The sequence below is a fragment of the Carlito syrichta genome, unplaced genomic scaffold (assembly GCF_000164805.1).
Source record: "Carlito syrichta isolate Samal-C Ts95f unplaced genomic scaffold, Tarsius_syrichta-2.0.1 Scaffold304390, whole genome shotgun sequence".
NCBI classification, from domain to species: domain Eukaryota; kingdom Metazoa; phylum Chordata; class Mammalia; order Primates; family Tarsiidae; genus Carlito; species Carlito syrichta.
Window position 1 is genome coordinate 191,631 of NW_007248486.1, and position 24,940 is coordinate 216,570.

General features: G+C 42.7%; 1 protein-coding gene across 1 annotated transcript; it reads left to right on the plus strand.

Moving 5' to 3' along the window:
• The first annotated feature begins 8,262 nt into the window (after positions 1 to 8,262).
• LOC103262214 (zinc finger protein 234) lies at positions 8,263 to 23,709 on the plus strand. The gene is made up of 5 exons (XM_008059842.1): positions 8,263 to 8,310; positions 10,576 to 10,666; positions 14,985 to 15,111; positions 15,548 to 15,640; positions 21,840 to 23,709. Exons 2-5 carry the CDS (start codon positions 10,652 to 10,654, stop codon positions 23,705 to 23,707), a joined length of 2,103 nt encoding a protein of 700 aa, XP_008058033.1. The 5' UTR covers positions 8,263 to 8,310; positions 10,576 to 10,651; the 3' UTR covers positions 23,708 to 23,709.
• Positions 23,710 to 24,940: the final 1,231 nt, after the last annotated feature.

The following is a 24,940-nucleotide window of genomic DNA, read 5'->3' on the forward strand; positions in this document are numbered from 1 at the left end:
TTTTATTTTTTTTGAGAGATGAGGTCTCACTATATTGCCTAGGTCTCAAGTCCCTGAGCTCCAGCAATTCTCCCGCCTAGGCCTCCCAAAATGCTGGGATTATAGGCAAGAGCCACTGTATCAAGCAACAGTAATACTTAAAGTGTCAAATGTAATTATCTTCACTTTTAGTCAATCCTGTATTGATCATGATTTGTGATTCTGCATTTCTACACAGGCTTTGATATGGTTGCCTTCTACTTGCCATAGCATGTCTTTTATCAAACTTCTCAGGTAATAGCTATGCCAAATTTGATGGACATCTTTTGTCAAACTCCCTACTCCATATCCTTTCCCTATCACTATGAAATAAATGCCAAGAGAAACTTACTGGAGTTTGGTAATTTCATCAAGTGTATTTATTATTAGGCTGCGGTAACATTTACATATTCTATTGTTTGTAGTGAAAATCACCTATCTTTTAGAAAGCAATATATGTCAGACTGTATAAGGTGCAAAATTTTAATCTGAAAATCATAAGATAGGAAAATTATGATTATGAGATTAAAAAACCATAAATTGGAAAGAACAAGTGTTCAACAATAGGAGTGTGTGTACTGTATTTATTCCTATAGTAGCATGAAGCCAGTAAAATGTCAGATACACAATGAAGGAATGACAGTGGGTTTTGTGAAATCAAATTATAGCTTTCATAACAAGCAAATTAATAAAAATCTTAATGTGTTTGTTTTTTAGATTCAGGGAGTACATGTGCATATTTATTACAAGGATTATTGTGTAATGGTGGGGACTGGGCTTCTAGTGTACCCATCATCAAAATATTGAACATTGTATTTAACAGGTAATCTTTTAAAATAAAAAATCTCCAGTAGGTTCATGTGTGGTTAGGATGGCAAAGCTAAGCCCTAAGTATTATTTAAATATTTATCTTTAGATGTGGAGTTTGTCTGGTCACCTTAAGCAGATCCCATCATGTACTTAGGTCAATGCTGCACACACAACAATAATCATTAACCAGAAGAATAACCAGTTTTCCGGCCCCTGGGTGGGCTTCCTTCTTCTTGGTCACAAGATGTTAAGATTAGCATCTCATCTTTGTCCCAAGAACTTGTCTTTCAGCTACCAGCCCAATCCTTCTTAGGTTAATATCTTTGCCCAAGAATTTGTCTTCCAGGTACCAGCCCAGCTCTTCTTGTCTATGCGACTGACCCACACATCCAGCTACTGGCCCACCTTTGTCTATGTGCTTGTGACTGACCCACCCATCTATCTGTTTATCAGAGATACAAAAAACAGACCATCATTATGGCAACAGCTCCTGTGTTATCCAGGAATGTCTGCCTGTCCCCTGAAGGAGAGCCTTCTAAGCCTCCAGCCCTGAACATTTTGGAGCCATGCTGCCCTCTTTAGTTTCTGGCCCCTTTCTCCTCTCTTGGGAAAGTGATTTTTTCTGATCAACTCTCTGAGTTAACTATTTTTAAAAATCTACCCTCTGTGCAATTATTTGCACACCCACAGCACTGGCCTAACTCACCAACCTAATAGAAGGGAGCTGTCTCATGTGCAGTGTGGGTAGTTCGCCTCTCCAATGTGCATGGAGCCTTCAACTTTGACTTTAGTTTCCCTAGCCTTTGTGTCAGCCCCCAGTTGTCACTATAGCCTAGAATTCCCTTTTCTTTTCTTGTCCCTGGGACTTCCCTAATACATTTCTGAGTTTTACTACATTTTAACACTTTAGGGGAAATGTTACACATTATAATCATTTCTGTCTGAAAAAGCTGTCCCACTTTATTAGTTAAATCTTGATTGGATATCCACTTAAGGATTTGAGTGCAATTCCACAATACCTTCTCTTTATTTCACACATGAAATTCTAGTCTAAGTAATCATTCTCTGAATCTCTGTCTTAAAGATCCAGAGACTATACACTATACATATGCCACATCTAAAGACAAATATTTAAGTAATACGTAGGGCTTGGCGTTGCCATCCTAACCACACATGAACCCACTGAAGGTTTTTTATTTTATTATTTATTTCCAGTTTAAAATATTGAAATTATAGGAAACAAGCACAAAAGGCCAGTGGGTGGAGCTAGATCATTATCTAGCTCTTAGAGCATGCAGCTTGCCTGGGAGGCCCACAGCCTATGGAGATTGGGGAAAGGTGAGGGATGCTGGGGGGTGGAAATGGGAGTGACTGGAAGCCTTTCTGCTTTTCCTGGGGCAGGGGTAGGTTTTCGTGACGAGCTCACTGACCCTCTACTTTCCTCTGGATAGTTCAGGCCTTGCAAGAGGTAGGCCCAGGTGGGGAGTCCCAGGAAGCCCTAGAAGCTCCCCAGTCCTTCCACCCCATGGACCCGGAGCTCCTGCAAGAGGGGAAGAGTCGAGCAGTGGCCCAAAGACACAGTCATCCTCCTGGCTTGGAGGTGGGGATACTGGGGTCCCCAGGAGGCTGGTCTGGAACCAGAGGTTCTCATAGGACTTGGGGCTAGGAGTGAGGCCCCCTCAAGAGGGGTTGAGTGGAATCACAGTGGAGTTAGTGCCTTGGCCCTTGCCCTGTGGGCTGCCCAGCACCTGCCCATAAAGGACCTGGTCACTGGGGCCAGACTGGGGCTGAGGCTGGGTGGAAGTTGCTCTTGGATCCCCTTGGAGCACGTAGGCCTGGAGCAGAGTGGGCAGACCACAGGTCACTGAGCTGTCACCGACTTTTTCTCTTCCTCCTCTAGCACCACGATCTTGGTGATGGGTGGCACACTAAGGTCCCGAAGGCTGGGCAGTTGTAAGGTCTCCTCCTCCATGGTGGTGGGCACCCAGGTGTCCAGGCTGCTGTGGGCCAGGTCTGGGACACTAGGCCAGAGGGGATTCTTCCTGCTGGAGAAGGGAGCAGGCAGGGGGCTGGGTCAGGCTTACCCTCCCGTCTTCCCATTCTGTCCCACTCATCTCAGTAGCTGAAGAGCTGCAGCTGCACCTTAGTGCAGAGGGAAGGTGGAGGCTTGAGACGCTTAGAGGTCTGAGGAGGCTGAAAGGGACTTAGATGGGCCCACTCAGGCCTGCCGTTCTCTGTGGGTAGGGGTAGTTGAGTAACAGGTGTCAAGAGGACTCACCTTGGATTTTTTTTTTTTTTTTTGAGTTGGAGTCTCTCTCTGTCACCCAGACTGGAGTGCAGTGGCATGCTCCTGACCACCGCAGCCTCACCCTGCTGGGCTCCGGCGATACTTCTGCTTCAGCCTTCCAAGTAGTCGGAACTACAGGCGTGCTCTACCATGCCCAGCTATTTTTTGATTTATTGTAGAGACAAGATCTCGCCAAGTTGCCTGGGCGGGTCTTGAACCCGTGGGCTCAGGCAATCCACTCACCTCTGTCTCCCAAAGTGCAGGAATCACAGGTTGAGTCACCGAGCCTGGCCTAATTTTATTTTTTATTTAACAAATAGTCTATGCTCTTCTAAATAATTTTACTTTTAAAATAAAAGACTGAGGTGAAGGCCGGGCTCAGTGGCTCAGCCTGTAATCCCATGCTTTGGGGGGCTGAGGTAAGTGAATTGCCTGAGCCCGTGGGTTTGAGACCTACCTGGGCAACTTGGCAAGACCTCGTCTCCACAATAAATCAAAAATTAGCCAGGCATGGTAGCACGCGCCTGTAGTTCCAGCTACTTGGAAGGCTGAGGCGGAAGGATCGCCGGAGCCCAGCAGGTCGAGGCTGCGGTGGCTGGGAGCGGCCACTGCACTCCAGTCTGGGCGACAGAGTGAGACTCCAATTCAAAAAAAAAAGAAAAACACATTTTTACTTGAAAGTTCAAAGAAGAAAGTGGATGTTAGTGGAAACTCACAACTCTAAATAGTTTAGATGAGTATGCTTGAGTATATGTATATATATATACAGGTAACATTTGTATAGAATTTTATAAAACTAGTAACATACTATGCATAGTATTTTCTAACTGAAGTGTTTCATTAACTGAAACAATTACTGATGGTCTTTTCAATAAATTGAACTACAATCTTATATATATAATGCCTGCATAGCATTTCAGTGTTTCAGGTATTTTTTACTTAACTAGTTCCATATTATGAAGATCTATGGGATGGTTAATTTATACGGCAACTTGCTTAGACTACAAGCCCTAATTGTTCAATCATCCTAATCTAGGTGTAGCTGCAAAGGTTATTATTTAGATGTGAATAAAGTCCATAATCAATTGACTTTAAGTAAGGAACAGTATCCTAGATAATCTAAGTGGGCCTAATTCAATTAGTTGAAATTCTTTAATAGGAGAGCTGAAGTTTCCTTGGGAGAAGAAACAATTCCTCCTGTTAGTAGCACCTAAAGTTTATGGCTGAGAGTTCAACCTGGCTTTCCTGATAGCATGGCATGTGGGTTTCAGACGGACTGTCAGCCCCACAATTGAGTAAGCCAGTTCCCTGCAATAGCTGTCTTATATTAACTCCTAATGATTCTGCTTCTGTTGAATCCTTTTCAAAAAAGATTTTTGTTCCACAAGTGGTTCTAGAGGAACAGAATGTTAACAGTAAGTTTTCTTAACTGATTCTGTGATTTCTGGGATTGGATCCTTACCCTATGTCAATTTAAAGACACTGATGCTACTATTTCCCATGGGTAATAGGACCTTGTCAATGGCCTGATATGTCAATAAATATATACAAAATATCACATTGGATACTCCTAATTACACACCTATAGAAGGCAAGGTTCTGAGTGATTCTGATGTATTACCTTAGAATATGTTAGTTAAAGCATGGAGTATAAGACTTGTTGACTGCTTGTAATTCCACTGGAGAAAATAGGAAAGAAAAAGATTAGCTCACGGTCCTAAATCCAGCTCATGCAAAATGACTTCAAAGGTTCAAGTCATTCTGCATTGACTTCTTGACTGTGCCTTGTTCATGTTGGTGTCCACAGAGAATAGACTGAAAGTCTGCTAAATTGCTATTTGATCTGTATACGAGGAAGACTTCTAGGCCATGCAAGCAGAGTCAAACTTCAATCAGCAAAACAGAGTCACAGCCTCCAAACCAATTTCAAGATGTGGGTAGTTTACAAATTCAGAATCCTTTGGATGGAGGAGTTGCCAGACCCTCTTGCGGATGGAAAATGAAGTGACTGCTGTTTCTATACAAGTTACATCTGAATCCTTGCTCTAATCTGCCCTCTCAAAAGATAAAATTTCTTGAGATGCTCAATCTTAGCATGCAGCTAACTCAGCCTAAAATGTTAGGTGGAGCCTGACATCAGAGGCCCATTCTGCACCCCAGGTTCTTTCACTCTGGGATTGCCATGGGAGGGACAGATGATCTCTGAAATGTCTTTGGGGTCATTCATCTCATTTCAGAGAGGGAGATGTTAGTCATTGTGTGATTGGCACAGTCACACTTACTTATATTTTTGACTAAATATAAATATGAAAAGTTTTTTTTTTTAGTAATGAATATAGAACATGAGACTCTTTTAAAAAAATAAAAATATAGGTTGATAGGTCAATTTTCTGTTTAGGAGGTAGAAAACTCTGGTTATCTTAAAGGAGAAGGATTTTAGATGGATTGTTTTTTTGATTTTGCTTTATACTATTACTAACTTGTTTCAACTAACGTGCCAGTATTCAAATTTCTAACTATAATAAACATTTTTAAACCAAAATACATAAAAGAAATTTTTTTTTTCTTTTGAGTCAGAGTCTCACTCTATTGTCCAGACTGGAGGGCAGTGGCACACTCATGGCCACCGCAGCCTCGACCTGCTGGGCTCAGGTGATCCTTCCACCTCAGCCTTCCAAGTAGCTGGAACTACAGGTGAGTGCCACCACGTCTGGTTAATTTTTTTTATTTATTGTAGAGATGAGGTCTCGCCAATTTGCCCAGACTGGTCTTCAACCATAGGCTCAGGCAATCCTCTCACTTTGGCCTCCCAAAGTGCAGGGATTATAGACGAGTTACCCTGCCTGGTCTAAGAAGAAACTCTTAACAATAAAACATGCTTCCTCACCAATAGATCGTCTCAGTGGTACTGCATTAATAAATCATAGGCATTGGGTGTCAGATTGATGCCAAAGTCAAAAGCTTCACCGTCTTTGAGATGTTGGGCAGTTTATGAACTTCTCTGAAATTTGGTGTTTCTACCTCCACAGTTGAAATAATAATACCATGAAAAGTGTAAATGAAGAAAGATAGCTTTTCCATGAGGATAGGCCATTTGAGCTCTCTCCAATGATGGTTGTTTTTCCTGCCACACCAGTGGTACCACAAGGTCAGTAGGGGCTGGTACCTTCCTCTCTCCTCATTGCCCCCCACAAACCATTGTACTTCGCCCATTTTTTCTTTACTTTTTTTTTAGTTGGAATCTCACTCTGTCATCCAGGTTAGAAGGCAGTGGCTCGCTCACGGCCACCGCAGCCTTGACCCAGAGGGTTCAGGCGATCCTTCCGCCTCAGCCTTCCAAGTAGCTGGAACTATAGGCACACGCCACCACCCCGGCTATTTTTTCTTGATTTATTGTAGAGACGAGGTCTCACCAAGTTGCCCAGGCCGGTCTCGAACCGGTGGGCTCAGCCAATCCTCTTGCCTCGGCCCCTCAAAGTGCTGGGATTACAGACATGAGCCACCGTGCCCGGCAGGCTTCCTATTCTTATTTTTATTTTTTTTGAGTTGGAGTCTCACTCTGTCGCCTAGGCTGAAGTGCAGTGACACGCTCACGGCACCTGCTGGGTTCAGGCGATCCTTCCGCCTCAGCCTTTCAAATAGCTGGAACTACAGGCACACGCCTCCACGCCCGGCTAATTTTTTGATTTATTGTAGAGATGAGTTCTCGCCAATTTGCCCAGGCTGGTCTTGAACCCACGGGCTCAGGCAATCCTTTCACCTTGGCCTCCCAAAGTGCTGGGATTATAGGCGTAAGCCACCGCGCCCGGCCTCGCCCATTCTTTAAACTCTTATTTTTAGCCTCACGTTGGCAGCTTACAACCATCAGCTCCCTTTCAGTCATCTGCTGACGGCTAAACGGCCACTCCCCGTTAATTCCTGTCGCCAGTTCTCTTTCCAAAAATGCTCCCGTCATACTTGGCAGGCATTTCGACTTCAGGAAGTCGTGTCTGTACAATATTTTCGCTCGAGGCCTCAGGGGAAGGACGACTGTCAGTTTCAGACACATCACCGACCAGACGCTCGGGGCTGTAGGATGAGTCCCTCGTGGGCACTGCGGGAAATGCAGTCGAGAGCTCCGTGGAGTCGCAACCCCACTTGCCCCTGAAGGGTGAGACTATGGGCGACTTTACTTCAGCACTCAGAGGAGCGTAGCCCACACGCTGTGCGGAGTCGCGGACATCTTGGCTCCGGCAGACGGATGGGGCAATTCTGGGAAATATACTCCGCACCCCGTATGGGGTCGCGGCCACCTTGGCTCCGGCGACGGATGCGGGGAATTCTGGGAAGTGAAGTCTAGACACTGTGGCGTCCCGGCCACCTTGGCTCGGGCGGGCGGATCCGGGGAATTCTGGGAAATGTAGTCCAGAGACTGCGTGGAGTCGCGGGCGTTTCCGCTCCCAGAGGGTACTGTGGCCACCTTTCCGTACGTTCCGGGGTGGTTTGAGCTAGTCCCCTGTCCTACGGGTCCTGCCCAACGTCTTGGACTTACTCCTGGGGCCCGCAAGGAGCCGGCGGTCGACTTAGGGGAAAAGACGCCTTGGTGGAGAGCGAAGGTTCGGAGGGGCGAGGGCGGCGGTTTTCGTTCTGGTCGGCGAAGCTTTCTGGCTTTGAGCTGTCCTCGCGGCCCCTGGCGGTTGGGACTTGGTGGTGCCGCGTGTCGCCTGGTTGGAGGGTTTCCGGGGCTCTCGGCTCGCCCGGTCCGCCTCCCTCCATCCCACGCGCGTCCACTTCCTCGTGTATAACCTTGGGTGTCACTTAATCTCCCTGGGGTTCCAAATAGGGACTAACCACCCTAACACCAACCTAATAGGCTCTTTCTGGACCCGAAAGAGGTGATACGAGTGAAAGCCTCAAAGCAGGTGCACGCAGCGACCGGGCCCTCTCCTGCTTAGTGTTAATTCCCCGCGGAGCCGGCCGGTCCCGGGTGGGGGCGGAGCTCCAGCCCGTGGCCCCGGCCCTTCTCGGATCCCGCAGGGCGCTGGAAATCCTGAGGAAGCAGAGGGGTGTTTGCATCTTCCACGCAGGGAGGGGAACTTGAGCTTTTCCCGAGGCCGGCGGCAGGGTCGGGTGTTTCACAGCCTTCTCCTCCCCCAGCCCGACTTCTCAAAAGGACCGCAGGGAGCGACTTGGTGGTGCTGACAGCAGAGCTCCGCGTGAGTGGGACTTGGCTTTGTTCTTTCACAGGGATGCTCCCCTCAAGGATGCTGTGTAGGATGCGTCCTCGGGCATGGGTACTGAAGAGAATCGGGCCTTAATCGGTGACTTCAGTGCCACGGGTTTTATACGGATAAATACATTTATATCACAGCGTGGCTTGGTGTAGGCGTACTGCTTTTTTCTTATCTTAAGAATGAGACTGTGACACAGGGAGTACGAGTTATTTGCCTGGAGTCACCCAGGTAGTAAGAGGTGGAGCCGGGGTTGGAACTTCGGCCGTGAGGATCCCGAGCCTGAGTTGATAGTCTCTTGGATACATTCTCACTGAGACAGAGGAACTAGCTGGAATCAGGCGGAAAAGTAAATCAGGAATTGATTGTAGGGTCCTTGAGAGCGGGCTGATCGGTTTGTACTTATCTGAGTTTTTAAAAAACATTGTCAACTGTTTTGTTTCACTTATTACAAATATATATAGATATATATATATTTTTTGGTGGGGCGCGTGCATCTGTGGTTCCAGCTACTTGGAAGACAACAAATATTTATATTCTTATAGACCGATATCACTGTGGAGCATTCAGAAATAGAAATATGAGGAAAAAATGTAATTACCCTTGAATCCAGAATATAAAGACAGTAACAGTTAAGCTTCTAGCTTTCTTTTTAGTGGTACTTTGTTTATATTCATTTACTTACAGATGTTTTACAAAATTTTTATTGTACTTTTCTCAATGTTCTTCCCCTCATCTGTTTCATTATTTCAATTTCCAAATAACATCGAGAGAGTAAACTAGTGAACTTCCATATTCTATCATGCTTATCTTTATTCTTCTCTTTATTATTATTATTCCTATTACTATTTCCTGGTTTTTGAAAACTTCAATCATTTTTTATTAAACTCTGGAAGCTTAACTGTTACTTTTTTGTTCTTGATAATTTTGAAGTGTATGTACTTTTTTGTTCCCAATAATTTTGAAGTGTATATGCAAGCTATTTGGGACAAAGGTGTTTATTTGGGGTATGTCGTGCTTAGATTCAGATTCAGATTATGCATTGTTGGCAGGATACCATGCCACAGAAGTGGTGAGGTGTCCTTTTCTTTTCTTTTTTTTTTTTTTTTTGAGAGTTGGAGTCTTACTCTTGTCGCCCAGGCTGGAGTGTGGCATGCTCACCGCCACCACAGCTTCAACCTGCTGGGCTTAGGCAATCCTTCTGCCACAGTCTTCCAAGCAGCTGGAACTACAGATGCATGCCACCACGCTGTGCTAGTTTTTGTGATTTATTTTAGAGACGAGGTCTCACCATGTTGCCTAGACTGGTCTTGAACCCCTGGGCTCAGGCAATCCTCTCACCTTGGCCTCCCAAAGTACTGTGATGACAGACTGAGCCACTGCACTCAGCCGAGGTATCCTTCTCATTGCAACATAACAGGGACCAGATGATGTTGCTTTGTCCCTTTGTTGGTGGTCTCAACTTTGTTTACTTGGCTAAGGTGATGTTTGTCAGATTTCTTTATTGTAAAGTTACTATTTTTTTATTAGTAGAATTTTTTATGGGTAGATATATTTATTAGTGGGCATTTTACTGTAAAGAAAAACTCCCCCTGCTCCCCATTTATTTATTCATTCAGTCAAATATAAATATTCTATCAATGTGAACTCAGAATCCAGTCTTTAACAATAAACGACATAGAGGTTTTTCAACATAAAGTTTTTTCAACTTTATGATACATATTTTGCATATTATAAAATTCACCCATTTTATATGTATACACTTCAGTGATCTTCAGAAACTTTTCTGAGTGGAGTAACCATCATCATAATTCAGATTTAAATCATTTTCATTCCCCAATTGGACTCCTGGTACCATACAGTCAGTCCCCATTTTCACCCCAAATCCCCACCAAGTACCATATCTTATATATATATTTGTCTATTCTGGACATTTCATACAAATAGAGTCATACAATATGTGGTCCTTTGTGACTGGTTTCTTTCACTTAGCATATTGTTTTCAAGCTTCATACATGCTGTAGCATGAGTCAATACTTCATCTTAATTTCCAAATAATATTCCATTACATGGCTATGCCACAAGTTGTCTATTCATTTAGCCATAGAAGGACATATTGGTTGTTTGCATTTTGGGGTCATTATGAATAATGCTGCTGTGAACATTCATATTCTAATTTACAACACATGTTTGTATTGGTGGGTGGCATCCCTGGCCAGCCTTTCATATCTCTTTTTCTGCCTTCTATAGAGTTCCAGGCACAATTCTAGTTTTCCTTGAACTGCATCATTCAGGACTCTGCAAATTTCCTGAAGTGGGAGGGACAATGACCATGTTCAAGGTGAGTAAGTCTTGCCTTTCTTGCTGTTCAAATTCTACCTCACTACTTAGAATGTCATGTGTTTTCTCTGTCTTGCTTAGATTCAAGAATAGCAGGCATTTGACGACCTGTTTAATGCCAGGGGCTCTGTCTCTTTTGAGTTGACTTTGTTTTTAGATTTTGTTGATTTTATTGTTACAGTTGACCCTCCATATCTGTGATTTTAGCATCTGTGGGTTTTGCAGCTGCAGGTTTTGCCTCCTCAAATTCAACTAACTGCAGATTGAAACCCTAGGATCAATAAGGCTGACCATATATACTTTTCTTCCGGAAATGTGAAACCCATGGATACAGATGGCCAACTGTACCAAGTCATCTTATATAAGGGACTTGAGCATCTGCAGATTACGGTGTAGAGATCCTTGAACCAATTCCTCAAGGATACTGAGGAATAATACTGCGGATACTGTATTTTTATGGAATAGAAACAAAAGAGGAATGAACAATCCTTCCACTTCTCTGCTTCTAAATAAACTGTTTTTATTTTCTCATAGTCTTCTCTAATGTACTTTCATAACTATATTTGTATTCATGATATACATCTTTTTTATTTTATTTTTTTATTTTAATTTTTTAAGTTGAGGTCTCACTCTGTCAGCCAGGCTGAGTGCAGGGGATGGTCATGGCTCACCGCAGCCCCAATTCCTGGGCTCCTGTGATCCTTCAACATCAGCCTCATGAGTAGCTCAGACTACAGGTGCATACCACCATGCTCAGCTAATTTTTTTTTTTTTTTGTAGAGACAAGGTCTCGCTGTGTTGCCTTGGCTGGTCTTAAACTCCCGGGCTCAAGCAATCCTCCTGCCTCAGCCTCCCAAAGTGCTGGGATGAGCCACTGCGCCTAGCTAACATCTCATTTTAAATTGTTATCTTTTCCATTAAGTATTAAATAATGTTCATTTTTTGTAGTTCTCATTTAGTTAATTTATCTTTCTTTTTTCTGAGTTGGAGTCTCACTTTGTCGCCCAGGCTGGAGTGCAGTGTCACGCTCACGGCCACAGCAGCCTCAACCTGCTGGGCTCAGGCCATCCTTCTGCTTCAGCCTTTCAAGTAGCTGGCACAGGCATGTGCCACCACGCCCAACTAATTTTTCTGTTAATTGTAGAGATGAGGTCTTGTTGCTCAGACTAGTCTCGAACCCCTGAGCTCAGGCAATCCCCTTGTCTCTGCGTCCCAAAGTGCTGGGATTATAGGTGTGAGCCACCGCCCCTGGCCTATCTTTTTTAACTTCTTCTCATTCACAGACGTTTAGATGATTTAGGAATTTTACTGATTAAGGAACATTGCAGTGGCAACTTTCCTATGTAACCTTTTCCCCGATAGTCAATTCTAAAAGCAAATGTGCCAATTTTTTGTCCTAAGTTTACTAGCAGCTCAGTTTTAAAGGGGTACTTTTGACATGTGCCACATTGGTTGTTTTGTAGATAGACAGCTCCAACATGGCACAGCACAAGAGGCTCTAATTGCTGCTTCACACGGGTATTGTTGGAGTTTTCCCACAGAAAGCACTAGATTCTGTGTTCTCAGTCATACTTTGTATTTATGTACTGGTCTCTACTTATTCCTTTATGTAGCAAGCAATTTGACCAAAGTAGTAAGTAGCCTTCGGTTAAAATGTCTGGTGATGTTAGTAGATTTGCCAGTCACTGCATTTTCTTGCTTCATTTACTATTCATAACAGCTGGATGAGGCAGTTCTCGTCCTTATCTTCCACTTAAATACTTGAAATATGAGAAACCTGCTCAGGTTCACACAGGAAATCAAGGATCAGGAATATTAGCCATTCCATTGAAGTGAAAGTGATAGAAAAGAAGAAACACATATTTCTTCATTGAAGGAGATGGTGTGGGTGTCTAGAATGCCCTCCTGGGTGATGATGTCCACAGGTGGCACTGCTCCTTCCTAGCCCTTCCTTAGGGGACCTGTCTCTTCTGACATGGCACCTCCTCAGGTGTACCAGGATACTTTTTTTTTGAGCCAGAGTCTCACTCTGTCACCAGGCTGGAGTGCAGTGACACATTCACGGCCACTGCAGTCTTAACCTGCTGGGCTGAGGTGATCCTTCTGCCTCAGCCTTCCAAGTAGCTGGAACTACAGGCATGCGCCCCACACCTGACAAATTTTGATTTATTGTAGAGACAAGGTCTCTCCAAGTTGCCCAGGCTGGTATTGAACTCCTGGGTTCAGGCAATCCTCTCACCTCGGCTTCCCAAATTGCTGGGATTACAGACTTGAGACACCGCACCCAGCTAGAAAAATCTTTAAATTACTCTGACAAAAGATGCCTTATAGAGTATTACCCAAAAATATAACAGGCTGGGATGGAAATATTTACCACACAGATGCTAAAAAAAGGCAAGTCCATAATAAGAATCCTATGCACAGACTAGAGAAAAAATCCAAAGGTATATGAACAAAGAACATGAAGAGGTAAATTGAAAAGGAAAGAGAGAGATGGCCAATAAACACTGGTGTTCATTTATAATCAAGTGAGAATAATAAAAGGAATTGTTCTCCCTAATCAGATTACCAAAACCATTAGAAAATTTGTAGCCTGCTCTTAGCCATCAGAAACAAGGTGCTTGTGTTTGCTTGAAAGATTAGGGAGGTAGTAAGGCTTGGTGGCTCATGCCTGTAATCCCAGCACTTTGAGAGGTTGAGGTGGAAGGATTGCTTGAGCCCAAGAATTTGAGACGAACCTGAGCAGCATAATGAGACCTCATCTCTATAAAAAATTCTAAGAATTTTTAGATGTGGTGGCACATGCTTGTAAGTCCTAGCTATTTGGGAGGCTAAGGTGGGAGAATTACTTGAGTCCAGGAGGCTGAGACTGCAGTAAGCAATGATTGTGCCACTGCACTCCAACCTGGGTAACAGAGTAAGACCCCTGACCCCCCGCACCAAAAAAAAAAAAAAAAAAAAGGAAAGAAAATCTGCCATTATATGTTCATAATTTTAGATGTTCTTAGTTTTGATGCTTTAATTTTTATTTGCAATTATTTTAAATAGACATGAAAGTAAGATCTATATAACATGATGTTTTCTGCAGGATTGATTATAATAAGAAAAACATATACAATTAAATATTCATTATTTAGAGCAGGTAAATATAGATCATCAGTTCCCTTGAATAATAGTCAGTGTGAAATGAGATAATAAAGATGCTTTAACTAAAAAATAGGCTGGGCACAGTGGCTCATGCCTATAATCCCAGCACTTTGGGAGGCTGAGGTGAGAGGATTGCCTGAACCCACGGGCTCGAGGCCAGCCTGGGCAGCTTGGTAAGACCTTATCTCTACAATAAATCAAAAAATGAGCTGGGCATGGTGGCGTGTGCCTGTAGTTCCAGCTACTTGGAAGGCTGAGGTGGAAGAATCACCTGAGCCCAGCAAGTCGAGGCTGCAATAGCTGTGAGCATGCCACTGCACTCCAGCCTGGGCAACAGAGTGAGACTCCAACTCAAAAATATAAAAATAAAATAAGCCATTAAGGGTTTTGTACAGAGAAATAGCAATCTGCCTTACATTTCCAAAGTAGATAATGATGATAATAATAATAAATAACAGCTATTGTTTGTTAGGCAGTTAGTCTGTGCCACACACTGTTCCAGATGCTATATGTATTCCCTTATTCAGTCTTTGAAATAACTGTCATAGAAAAACTGTTTTGCCAAGATGAAAGTGGGTGAACTTGTCCAAGGTCTCATAGCTTTGAAGGGATAGTCCCTTGTGGTGTGCACTGAGGCATGATGGCTCCAGCATGGTACTGAACACTGCAGAAAATGGTGGCATGTGCCTTGAGTGCACAAAAGACAGATACATAGCATTACCAAAAGCTTTTTAGTTTGGCAGACCTTAATGAAAGGTGATAGCAACCAGGGTTCCTATATTAGAGAGGAGGAAGGTAGGTGTTATGAAGTATGTTGGTATTAAGATGCTGAATGTTTCTGGGGCAATTGGTAATATTTGCCAAAAAGTAAAGTAAAGCCTATGTAGCCCAGGATGCATTGTTTAGAGTTCTAGATGGTTCCTTATAAATAGATCCAGTGAGTACGCAAAGGAAAAGGGTGAAGAGTATTGTCATTGCCATACTTTTGGTGAGGATGAAGAATGTCAGAGTGTGGCATGGCAAGATAGAAGGAGAAGGGCTGGGGAATCTACAAATTAAGTTCCTCAAAATCTGGACCAGCTTTCCACCCATCCTTTCCACCTTCTCAGTGCTGTTTCTTTTCATGTGGCTTGTGACAATAAGTTTGAAGTTAGGTGTGTTTGTTGTTATAGGAGGAACTGACCTTCAAGGACGTGGCTGTGGTCTTCACCAAGGAGGAGCTGGGGCTACTGGACTCTGTCCAGAGGAAGCTGTACCAAGATGTGATGCTGGAGAACTTCCGGAACCTGGTCTCAGTGGGTGAGGACTTGAGCCTTCTGTCCCCAAACTTCTGACACTTGGGAGTGGCTTTGTGTCTTCACATGTTCAATGCTTTGAAAATCCCGAATTAGTGACTCACACTGTGGATCTGACTTTATCAACAATTTTTAATGAAATAAAATAGGGAATAAAATATCAGAGTTCATTAGGAGAAATGGAATACATTGCAGCAAATACTCAATTACATGAGCAGTGTGAGAACTAGTAGGAGGAGATTCAATGAAAATAGACATTATTTAGAAATAGGTTTTTGCATGTGTCTGGATTTTGAAATACTAGTATTTCTTCAATAGGTCATTCTAAAAATGTTGGAAACATACTGCTTTTGATTAATTTATGCAGTTGGGATTCAAATTTCCAGCAAGTTGTGTCTTTAATGTGTTTGTTTTAAATATGTGACTTTGCATGTTCCTAGGGCATCACCCCTTCAAACATGATGCATTCCACTTAGAAAAGGAAAAAAAGCTTGATATGCTGAAGATAACAATCCAAAGAAAAGAGAAATCAGGTAAGAACCAAGTGACTGGGATTCCTGGTAGATGTTTGTCTGTTGTACTTCTTTCTGTCCCTTTTGTGGTCACCTGGTCTAAGTTGCCAAACCTTTTTCCTGAATTACTACAACAGCCCTTGTACGAGGTACCCTACTTCTACCCTTAATGGTACAAGGGAGAGATCCAAAAAAACCTGGAATTTATTTATTAAAAATTGTATATTCCTTCTTATATGTTTAAACTTCAGTCATCTTCAAAGTACTCTCCATTTGATGGAATATACCTATTGAGATGCTTTTTCCACTGCTGAAAACAGTTTTTGAACTCGTTAACTTGAGTGCTTCTGCTGTTTTTTGTTTCACCTCTTTCACAATAGCAAAACGTTTTCCTTTTTTTAAAAAAATTTTTGAGTCAGAGTTTCACTCTGTTGCCCAGATTGGAGTGCAGTGGCATGCTCACAGCCACTGTAGCCTCAACCTGCTGGGCTCAGGTAATCCTTCCGCCTCAGCCTTCCAAGTAGCTGAAACCACAGATGTGTGCCACCACACCCAGCTAATTTTTTCGATTTATTGTAGAGACGAGGTCTTGCCAAGTTGCCCAAGCTAGTCTACAACTCCTGAGCTCCGGCAATCCTCTCTCCTTAGTCTCCCAAAGTGCTGGGATTTACAGGTGTGAGCCACCACACTAAAATGTTTCCCTTTGAGGACTTTTTTTTAAATCTGGGGAAACAAAAAAAAGTTGCTCAGGCAGAGTAAGATTAGGTGAATAAGGAGGGTAGGGCCTGGAGGTTATGCTGTTTTGGGTCAATACAGTGTGGGCAGGTGTGTTATCATGGTGGAAAAACCAGTCACCTGTTTGCCACAATTCAGGACATTTCTTCCACAAATTGTGATGCCACCTTCTCAAAACGTTCAGATGAAAACTTTAGTTGACCATTTGATCCAGAGGAACAAATTCCAAGTATACCACAAGGGGCATGCTTTCCAAGATAATTCTAGGTTTTGCTTTTTTGGGGGGGTCCCTCTTATATAAAGTCTGTTCTCCTACAGGCTGTTCTCCATATCACAGCCAAAGTGATCCTCTGGAAATGTAAGGAAGATTGCTGTTCCTCTGCTCTAAACTCTTAATGGTTTCTTATTTTTCTTAAAGTTGAAACATCTGAAAGTGGCTTCTGAAGTCCGATATGGTCTGCTCTTCATCCCCCACTGTCCATCCGCCTATGGCTCCTGTCTTCTCCCTCTTGCTCACTCTTTTCCAGCCACATTGTCATCCCTGCTGTTTCTCAGACCTGCCAAGGACACTCTTTCCTGTTGCTGCCCTAACATGTTATCACAAACTTAGAGTATTAAATACCAAAAATGTATTATACTTTAGTTCCTTATGTTTAAAGTCCAACATGAGTCTCACTGGGACAAGACCAAATTGTCAAAAGGTCTGTGTTTCCTTCTGGAAGCTCTGTGGGAGGAGAATCTGTATCCTTATCTTTTCTGCTTCAAGGGGCTGCCAGATTTCCGAGCTTGTGGCTCCCTTCACAGCCAACAGCATTGCTTCTCTGACCATTCTTCTATGGTCACATTTCCCTTTTACTTTCTTTTCTGTATCATTTTTCCACAGAAAGACCCTTTTGATTACATTGGACCCACCTGGATAATATAGGATAGTCTTCTATTTTTAGGTCAGCTGATTAGCAACCTTAATTCTCTTTGCAACCTTAATTATCTTTTATCATGTAACCTGACATATTCTTAGGACAAGAATTAGGACGTGGATTCTTTGGGGGACAATTACTTTGCCTACTGCAGACATTTCTGCCTCATAGCCCTTATTTGTTCTTCTCTCTGCCTTGATAACCAAAATCCTCTTGACCTCTCCCTTCATTCTGGTCTCGACTTAGTTTTAATTTCACAAAAGAGGCCTTTTCTGACCACCTTATAGGAAATGCCATCCTGTCTGTATTCTGCTCTGCTTTATATTGTGTTTCATAGACTTTGGTTTACTTGCTTATTATCTCTTTCTCCTCACTGAAATGTAATCTTCAAGAGTGGAGGAATTTTTTCTGTTTTGTTTATTGCTCTGTCCTCAGTGCCTAGAATAGTTCTGGTAGATGGCAGGTATCTATACATACTTGTTGGCAAAATGAATGTGTTAATGGGTGGGTGGAATGTCACTGTCTCTGGGAGTCTTGGAGACAGGATAGCTTAGGCACAAGCCAGAGTGAATGAAGGATGTTGTAGAATGTTCTTTGTTTTTTGCTTTCTGGTAGCCACGTATCTAATTTCTGCTTCCTTAGGTGCCCTTGGTGTGAATGTGTGTTTGTGTGCATTTGACCCACATCCCATAGAAACTTGTAAGCATTGTGACTGTGACCACACTGAATAGCAAGCCTTTCTAGTGGCTTTCCTGAAGCCTTCCATAGGAAGTATATTCATTTCTGGGTCTATGAACATACAATCCTAAATGTGCCCAATCTTAGAAGCTAAGCAGGGTCAGTCCTGGTTAGTACTTTGAGGAGGAGAGGAAGAACATTCATTTCTGGGAACAATGCTTTTTGAATGAGGATTCTAATTTCTACTTCTGAGACAGCTCCCCACACAAGGAAGCTATCTATTTCCTGTGGTGTCAGCTAGTAATCAGTTTGCAAACTGCTTTCCTTTAAATCAGGGGTCCTCAAAACCCGGGCTGTGGACTAGTACTGGTCCATGGCCTGTTAGGAACCGGGCCACATAGCAGGAGGTGAGCAGTGGGCAAGTAGAGTTAGATTCTTACAGAAGCTCAAACCCTATTGTGAACTGTACATGTGAGGGATCTAAGTTGCATGCCCCTTAAGAGAACTAATGCCTGATGGTCACCGCTCCCCTGGTTCATGGAAAAATTATCTTCACAAAACCTGTCCCTGATACCAAAAAGGTCGGGCACCACTATCTTATTATTTTTTTTGAGTTGGAGTCTCACTCTGTCGCCCAGACTGGAGTGCAGTGGCCGCTCCCGGCCACCGCAGCCTCGACCTGCTGGGCTCCGTCTATCCTTCTGCCTCAGCTTTCCAAGTAGCCAGAATTACAGGCATGCGCTACCACGCCTGGCTGATTTTTTGCTTTATTGTAGAGATGAGGTCTCGCTGCCCAGGCGGGTCTCGAGCCCGCGGGCTCAGGCAATCCACTCACCTCAGCCTCCCAAAGACGTGGGATTACAGGCTGAGCCACCGAGCCCAGCGGGCACCACTATCTTAAGTGACCTGCCCATCTGTGGCTCATTTGCTTCTTCCAAGGTACCTGTCCACATCACTGCCCCTGGCACAAGTCACAGCTGAATGTTTCCTGTATCTCTGGTTCTAAAATATGTTGTGCTTTTGTTTTCTACAAATTTAGCCATTAAACAAATGTTAAAGAATATAGATATATACTTTTTCTTTTATTTTGATAAAGATCTGGGTTTTATTTTCAACTAGTTGATACTATAACCTGAGAAAAAATCAGGAAACTTTCTGCTCAAAATTGTCACATCCTCAGAGAGATTCACCGTTTACCTCAAAAAACTACTATTTTTAAAGGGTCTTTTTGCTTGTTTTTGTTTTTGAGTCGGAGTCTCACTCTGTCACCCAGGCTTGAGTGCAGTGGCATGCTCACAGCCACCATACTCTCAACCTGCTGGGCTCAGGTGATCCTTTGGCTTCAATCTCCCAAGTAGCTAGAACTACAGGTGTGTACCACCATGCCCAGCTGATTTTTTGATTTATTGTAGAGATAAGGTCTCACCAAGTTGCATAGACTGATCTCTTTAGTAGACATTTCACATAAGAACCCCTCTCACTGGTAATAATGCTCTAATAGATTCTATCTTGGTTTTTTACAAGTTTTAAAATGTGTTTCACAGCTCACTAAAGGGCTCCAGTTTTCAATTTGAAAAACTGTGGAAGTCCAATTTATCTACATCCAGAGTTTCAGAAGAAACAAGTGTATAGGCCTTCCTGCTTTCTTTCTTTTCACCCCAAGTGATTCTTGTCACCTTTGATTTTTCTCATTAGAATCACCCCTGCACACCCTATCTCTGGTACAGCTTTTCAGCTTCCCCACAAAATTGCAGTTTTCTGTTCCTTTCCTATTTCAAATAACTTACTTGGAAAAGATGTTTTTCTTCTAGGACTTGGTTTAAACTCTCACAAAAAATTCAAACTAGGATTCATTTATTCATTTGGCATGCATTTGTTGCATTGTGCTATGACAGGCACAGTTCTGGACAATGGTTATAATGTAAAAAAGTGTAAAATGTGTGTAATGTCCAAATTGTAAAATGCTTCCCTCATTGATGCTGCATTGTGGTGGAAAAGACATACATAAAACAACCAATGATTTAGTGTGTCAGATGGTAAAAGTGCTGTGAAGAACATAAGCAGGTCGTTTCCAGAGGTGAATTAAGTGAGGACAAAAGTTGGTATTTCTCATTAAGTGGTAAAAAAAAAAAGGTCTCATTGGTCACCTGACATTAGTCAGAAACTCACAAGACATGTGGAGCCATCCATGTTCCTATATAGGAGGAGTTCCTACCTGAACCTAACTCCTGCTGAAGGGTTGGCTTTCAGAGTTCATACTATGGCCTCATTTTTTCCTTCTCCCAGTCTCTGTCTCAGTTGCAAAAGATTAGCTTCTACTTTTTAACTTTTTTTTTCTGGTCTGAATTACTACCAGATTTTAGAATAATGCATGTTATCAGTTCAACTCTCTTTCCCTTTTGTCCTCATGAAGGAAACTTGCCAACAGGAGCTAAAGTTACACTCTGTACCCATGTGCTATATTTTAGGCAGTAGGCGCTTAGAAATTTGCTTTCAACCCACAAGTTGTGTTAACCATTCCAGTCACCTAGACGTTGAAGTAATTTCCCGATAAAATGACCTAAGGCAGAGTTATTTACAGACTGTTTATCAAATGTCTCCTGAAACAAAGGAGAAGGAAATTTTATTTATTTTTTATTATTTTGAGTAGGCGTCTCACTCTGTCACCCAGACTGGAGTGCAGCAGCACTCTCATGGCCACCACAACCTTGACCTGCCGGGCTCAGGCAATCCTCTCTCCTCAGTCTTCCAAGAAACTGAAAGCTGGAACCACAGGTGTGCACTACCATGCCCAGCTAATTATTTTTTATTTATTGAAGAGACGAGGTCTTACTAAGTTGCCCAGGCTGGTCTTGAACCCCTGGACTCAGGCAATCCTCTTGCCTCCACCTCCCAAAGTGCTGATATTACAGGCCTGAGCCACCATGCCCAGTAGGAGGAGGCAATTTTAAATGACTGTTCTTGCAGGAAGGGGAGTACATATTTCCCCTATAAAAATTTGCTCAGAAGTACTTTTTAAACTTTTGTGGAATCATTTATTGAAAAAAGTAATCTCCAGATATTTAGATAGCTTTGTACAAGTTTAGAAACTTTGGAATATTAATGAGGATAAGATTTTTGGAAGACACTTTTTAAACTCGTTATATTAGAAGCAGTTCAAGAGTTTGTAGTATTTGCTAACTCATTTAATGACTAAATAAGATTGGGTGTATATGTTGTGCAGAATATTCAGGAATACAGTTGACCCTTGAACAACTCAGTGGAGGCAGAGGTGGAAGAAAATTCATGAATAAGTGGACATATTCAGTTCAAACCTGTGTTGTTCAAGGGTCAACTGTATTTTGAATATGTAAAGGGTATTTAATAATTTGAATATGTAGCATGAACCTAAACTGCAAAGAATTTGGTTATTTTCTTGCTTTTCCTTCAAGTTTTCTGTGATTCATATTTTATTATCTATATGATTTTTATATTTATATAATCTGCTATTCATGCTTCTACACTGAAATTCAATAGAAATGGCAGTAGTAAAAGCAAAGAAACAAACAAGCAAACAAAAAACACAAAAAAGGGAAAGAAATATCGGTAGATTAACAGTTTGTATCATATTATCACTTTTTAAAATTAAGTCTTTGACTTCTAACTTGTACCTCACATAGGAGACTTGGTATGATCTAATTGATCTCATTAATGCCTAGTGGATAGCAGCCAACTAGACCACCTCTTGGTTTCTCTAGGCAGGCAAACCAGAGACCATAATACACCGTGAAAAAGACAAACTGGACCTTCTCTGGATTTGTTAAAATCTCATGCTCTTCCCCAAGTATGATATCTTGAAAACTTTGAACAGAGCCTCCAGTTGTCCACATCTCAATTCTCTGTCCTTACAGCAGGCAAGATCCTAACTGAGATGGAGACTGATCCAGAAGTAGGATCACATGAAGAGCTTTCCTGTGGGCAAATCTGGCAACAAATTGCAAGTGATTTAACCAGGTGTCAAGACTCCATGATAAATAGTTCTCAGTTCCCCAAACAAGGTGATTTGCCCTACCAGGTTGGGGCAGGACTATCTGTAACTCACACAAGACAGAAACTTTACCAGTGTAACGAGTATAAAAAATCCTTCAGTGATGTCTCCAATTTTGATTTTCATCAGCAGTTACACTCAAGAGAGAAGTCTCATACATGTGATGAGTGTGGAAAAAGCTTCTGTTATAACTCAGCTCTTCGCATTCATCAGAGAATTCACATGGGAGAGAAACGCTATAAGTGTGATGTGTGTGGCAAGGAATTCAGTCAGAGCTCACATCTGCAAACTCATCATAGAGTTCACACTGTAGAGAAACCATTCAAATGTGTGGAATGTGGGAAAGGCTTCAGTCGTAGATCAACACTTACTGTACATTGCAAATTACACACAGGAGAGAAACCTTACAATTGTGAGGAATGTGGGAGGGCCTTTATACATGCTTCCCACCTTCAGGAACATCAGAGAATCCATACTGGGGAGAAACCATTCAAATGTGATACATGTGGTAAGAACTTTCGTCGTCGGTCAGCACTTAATAATCATTGCATGGTCCACACAGGAGAGAAACCGTACAAATGTGAAGACTGTGGGAAACGTTTCACTTGTAGCTCAAATCTTCGTATCCATCAGAGAGTCCACACCGGGGAGAAACCTTATAAGTGTGAAGAATGTGGTAAGTGCTTCATTCAGCCTTCACAATTTCAAGCCCATCGGAGAATCCACACTGGAGAGAAACCATATGTATGCAAAGTATGTGGTAAGGGCTTCATTTACAGTTCAAGTTTTCAGGCCCATCAGGGAGTTCACACTGGGGAGAAACCATACAAATGTGATGTGTGTGGGAAGAGCTTCAGGATGAAAATCCATTATCAAGTTCATCTGGTGGTCCATACAGGAGAGAAACCCTATAAATGTGAGGTATGTGGGAAAGCCTTCCGTCAGAGTTCATATCTTAAAATCCATCTAAAAGCACATAGTGTAGAGAAACCTTATAAGTGTGAGGAGTGTGGGCAGGGCTTTAATCAGAGCTCACGACTTCAGATTCACCAGCTGGTCCATACTGGTGAGAAACCGTACAAATGTGAAGCGTGTGGAAAGGGATTCAGTCGCAGAGCAGATCTTAAAATTCACTGCAGGATCCACACAGGAGAGAGACCATATAATTGTGAGGAATGTGGGAAGGTCTTCAGTCAGGCCTCACATCTTCTAACCCATCAGAGAGTCCACAGTGGAGAAAAACCGTTCAAATGTGAAGAGTGTGGGAAGAACTTCGGTCGGAGTGCACACCTTCAAGCCCATCAAAAAGTCCACACGGGAGAAAAGCCATACAGATGTGAGGAGTGTGGGAAGGGCTTCAAGTGGAGCTTGAATCTTGACATGCATCAGAGGGTACACACGGGAGAGAAACCATATAAGTGTGGGGAATGTGGGAAGAACTTCAGTCAGGCCTCAAGTCTTCAGCTTCATCAGAGTGTGCACACTGGAGAGAAACCATACAAATGTGATGTGTGTGGTAAAGTCTTCAGTCGGACTTCACAACTTCAGTATCATAGGCGAGTTCACACTGGGGAGAAGCCTTACAACTGTGAGATATGTGGTAAGAGCTTCAGCTGGAGATCAAATCTTGTAAGTCATCACAAAATTCATGCTGGTGATACATTTTATGAAAGTGATAACAGTGGTAAGAACATCAGAGAATTGACAGAAGAAGGAAGTTCTACAAAGTGATTTTCTTAAAAACTCGTGCAAACTGAATTCTTGTAATCATCAGGTTTCATAAGAGAGAAAATATTTGTTTTATTTAAATCAGTGTGGCTGGGTACGGTGGCTCACGCCTGTAATCCCAGCACTTTGGGAGGCCGAGGTGAGAGGATAGCCTGAGCCCACGGGTTCGAGACCAGCCTGGGCAACTTGGCAAGACCTCATCTCTACAATAAATTAAAAAATTAGCTGGGTGTGGTGGTGCGTGCCTGTAGTTCCAGCTACTTGGAAGGCAGAGGCTCAGATCACCTGAGCCCAGCAGGTCAAGGCTGTGGTGGCCCTGAGTGTGCCACTGCACTTCAGCCTGGGCAACAGACTGAGACTCCAACTCAAAATAAATAAATCAATGTTTAAGCAATTGCTCAACACATCCAGTGGTCCAGAGACCACACAGCTGAAAATACTTGTAAGTGGTATAGTAAGGACTTGAGTCAGATGTCACTTAGGCAGAACTTAGAAAAGGGGGGGGGGGTGCCAGAATTGTTGTCCAGTAGACTGTAAGTTCCACGGGGGCAGGAACTTAGCTGCTGAATTGATACAACCTTAACATTGCCTAGTGCTTATAAATGTACTTAGTACTTATTTTTTAACTGAATCAAAAGGAATATATGTACAATATTTGAAAATTGTACCCACAGAAGGAAACCTGTGAAATAAAATTATTCAGGGAAATGAGAACTTGTTGAAATGCAAAAAACCAGTAGATACAGCAATTTACAATATTAAAATGATATTACTCTATTACAGTTGACTCCTGTTCTCCCTTTACTCTCTGCTCTCAAATTGGGTTCTTATTGTTTGGGTCCCTGTCTAGTTTTCCAAGGTTTGTATATAATATAAGTTGAACTATATTTTGAGACTTTTCTGATGATGCAGAATGAAAAAATTGTATTAACCTTACAACAAATTATTGAATATTATGCAATTGAATTTTTATCCATCAGTGTTAAGGCAGGGGTTTGCAGTAGCACTTTTCTTTTTTTCTTTTTTTTTTTGAGTTGGAGTCTCACTCTGTCGCCCAGACTGGAGTGCAGTGGCCGCTCCCAGCTACCGCAGCCTCGACCTGCCGGGCTCCGGCGATCCTTCCGCCTCAGCCTTCCAAGTAGCCGGAATCGCAGGCGTGCGCTACCACGCCTGGCTGATTTTTTGATTTATTGTAGAGATGAGGTCTTGCTGCCCAGGCGGGTCTCAAACCCGCGG

Bases quoted from the DNA above. Each gene is read 5' to 3' on its own strand.
- LOC103262214 (XM_008059842.1), top strand. The intron at 15,112-15,547 runs GTGAGGACTTGA...GCATGTTCCTAG, and splicing joins CCGGAACCTGGTCTCAGTGG to GGCATCACCCCTTCAAACAT. The intron at 15,641-21,839 runs GTAAGAACCAAG...CTGTCCTTACAG, and splicing joins CCAAAGAAAAGAGAAATCAG to CAGGCAAGATCCTAACTGAG.